Source organism: Lactuca serriola, chromosome 6, assembly GCF_051521515.1.
Source record: "Lactuca serriola cultivar US96UC23 chromosome 6, Lser_US96UC23_V15, whole genome shotgun sequence".
Lineage (NCBI taxonomy): Eukaryota > Viridiplantae > Streptophyta > Magnoliopsida > Asterales > Asteraceae > Lactuca > Lactuca serriola.
The window spans coordinates 53,535,347-53,538,113 of record NC_136413.1 but is presented as its reverse complement, the minus strand read 5'-3'; the positions used below and the strand labels follow the sequence as shown (position 1 = coordinate 53,538,113).

The window sequence follows — 2,767 nt, the reverse complement described above, 5'->3', positions numbered from 1 at the left end:
TTTGTTTGCAAATATGGAGACTAGTTCATTAACGGATCAATGATCTTGCAAAACAATCATAGGTTCTTGATCTTGATAAACTTGCATAAAACACACAAAAAAAAAACATATAAAAATGAAGGCAATAAACCTATTTTCTTGTAAATGAGTTGGGATTGTCAACACACCATTTTATTAAAAAAAAAAAAAAAAAAGTTAAAAATTCTCTCTCTAACATGAAAACAAGAATTATTGGTTGACATAACTTAAAATAAATTCACATCAAGAGTTTCTTGTTTTCACCAAAACAGAATCTTTTGATCCATATTTCTATAACCTAAACAATTATTGTCTACTTTATCATTTTTACATCATTCATCTTGCATCAAACAACAAATCCACAAGCCTTTCAGTTACTATGATCCGTTCACTGAGCAGCTTGAAGCATTTCAACTATGAGTGTCTTCACATCCCTACAAAAGTTTAAAAAAAAAAACATAAAACGTAAAAGAATTCGACTCAAACAACAAATTTTAAAAATATATTTTGAGACTCACTTTCTATTTTCAGCACGCCTAGGGAATGGAATCCTAAGCTTAAAGTTTCTCCCTTGATACCCAGCCTATATATATAGATATAAGAACATTGCTATTATAAGTAAAATAATAAAAGCACATTGTTATTATAGTTAAAAAAAAAGAGCATCAATAATTCAACATCACCTTTACATTGAAACCAAGGCTATCAAGATCCAACATGTATGCAAAGTCCACTGGAACTGATAATGAGTGCTGAACCATGAGTTTTGTATCATCTGAATGGTCTTTATTCATGTGAGACTGCAAAATGTCACATTATATATTGATTAATAAAAAATATAATAATAATGAAAAATAAAAAAGAAATCTTGAAATGAACAAACCGTGACAGGTTTAGAGAACTTATAGATTGGATCCACTTTTGCTGCCTTAAACTCCTCATTTGTGAATTCTAATAATAATGGTAAAAACTACATCATCATCATCAAAGAGAAAAAAAAAAGTTTTTTAATTTTATAAGTAAATTAAAAAAATAAATAAACAAACCTCCTGATCCTAACAAAGCTGTAGCAACACCAGAAACAAATCGCACGACTTTCGGTTCAATTCGCAAGAATTGGAAGTCGCCAAAGTCAACCTTGACCATAGCCAAGTCAATAAGTCAACATAAAAAAGTCAAATGAGGTAATTAATGTATTAGGTTATGAAAGTTTACCCAAAATGCATCAGGGTGTCTTTCTAAGTATGCAGTGCGTATAGCATCTCTTTCCTCATTGGGAACCTTTAAATTTGTATAAGATATATGAAATTATGAATGTTAATAATGAATTTAGTAAAAGGAATTACAAAATTTTGAGAAACTGGGGGCTTACAGAAACAGTATCACCATGTATGGTTATAACTAAATCTGTTCTATCTTCTGGATCTTTAGCCACAAGCAATGAACATTTAGGGTTAGCTATGAGATCCTGCAAAAAGCAGCTAACATCAATCATGTGAAGGGGGAATATTCATTGTATCTGTAGGAGTTTAAATTTGAGTCATGTTTGAAAACCTTGGTATGAACTGCTAAACTGCTGACTGCTAATATGGGGAATCCATTGGCATCACATGCAAAATCAACCATTGATCCTGATGGATAGCCATCATGTTTCTGCAAAATCAACCATTGATCCATACATGTATGTAAAACAGGATGTTCTACAAAAGATCATATGTAAAAAATTTGGAATTATAATGGCAGGACCTGGGAAAAGGTGGAAAGGACTCCACGCATGCTGTAATGAAGGAGAGTCTTGACCTCTTCAATGGGAGGAAGTCTAGCAGCTTTTTCCTTCAATGGCAAATGAAACGCATATCAAACAAACTAACACACAGTTGTTAGTTTTTGAAACAATGAATAGAAACAGAAGAGACATATACACGAAATTGTTTCATAGGAGATTAGGAGTACCTGATGAGCTTTAATGAGTTGAAAGACGTCAGCAGTAGAATCACCAGATGAAGCACTCTGACAAATCAAACAGCAATGACAATCATAGTTAGGAAAATTGGTCGTAAATCTCACTTATTTCATTTATACACTACATCGAAACTTCCAATGTGATACAAAACTTTCATATGGAGGATGCAAAAAATTTATTATCAAGTCAACGAGTAAAATGAACAAGAATAGAAATAAGATGAAGCTAATCAAGATGTATGTGAATCGAAACCTGCGAAGGAGCTTGAGTGGATGAAGCCATGGCGGAGATAGGATGAAGATGGCGGCGATTGGTGGAGGTTGCGGAGAAGAGGGAGGGAGATTTGGAGTGAGAAAAAAGTTGTGGCGTGATTCCGCAGCTGCTACTAATTCGGCCATTTTTGTTGATCAATAATCGATTAGAATCAAAAGTATGAATGAGTGAAGTTGTTGAGGAGATTGAGCATCGAAGAGTGGAAGGTGCCACCAGAATCTTCATCTTCCCCAATTCTCTCCCTCACACACTCCCCGTTCCTTTTTTTTTTTCTTTATCAATAATATCTTCTTAAAATAATAAAATTGAATGAAAACTGTAAACGTTTTAATTACACAAAAATTTTATTAAATTATTTTTGCCTTTTATATATTATTTATATATTATATTTAAAAGGTGTTTGGTTAAACTTATCAAAATTCATAAACATTTTTTAATTTATATATATTATTTATATATTATATTTAGAAAGTGTTGGGTTAAACTTATCAAAATTCATAAACATTTTTTAAT

The 2,767-nt window shown here is 31.8% G+C and overlaps 1 protein-coding gene across 1 annotated transcript; it reads right to left on the bottom strand.

Moving 5' to 3' along the window:
- Window positions 1-216: 216 nt before the first annotated feature.
- LOC145059024 (FMN binding protein) lies at window positions 217-2,539 on the bottom strand. The gene is made up of 11 exons (XM_079006890.1): window positions 2,234-2,539; window positions 1,972-2,028; window positions 1,765-1,851; window positions 1,573-1,671; window positions 1,391-1,486; window positions 1,234-1,299; window positions 1,065-1,155; window positions 902-969; window positions 702-818; window positions 537-601; window positions 217-452 (listed from the first exon to the last, which is right to left on the bottom strand). The coding sequence occupies exons 1-11, from the start codon at window positions 2,477-2,479 to the stop codon at window positions 407-409; spliced, it is 1,038 nt and encodes a 345-aa protein (XP_078863016.1). The 5' UTR covers window positions 2,480-2,539; the 3' UTR covers window positions 217-406.
- Window positions 2,540-2,767: the final 228 nt, after the last annotated feature.

What these genes read in the sequence shown, in the direction of transcription:
- LOC145059024 (XM_079006890.1), bottom strand. Translation starts at nt 2,479, where the DNA reads ATGAAGATTCTGGTGGCACCTTCCACTCTTCGATGCTCAATCTCCTCA. An exon ending in AACTCATTAAAGCTCATCAG is followed by an intron (nt 1,852 to 1,971) that starts GTACTCCTAATC and finishes TTGCCATTGAAG; the next exon opens with GAAAAAGCTGCTAGACTTCC. An exon ending in GTTTAGCAGTTCATACCAAG is followed by an intron (nt 1,487 to 1,572) that starts GTTTTCAAACAT and finishes TGCTTTTTGCAG; the next exon opens with GATCTCATAGCTAACCCTAA.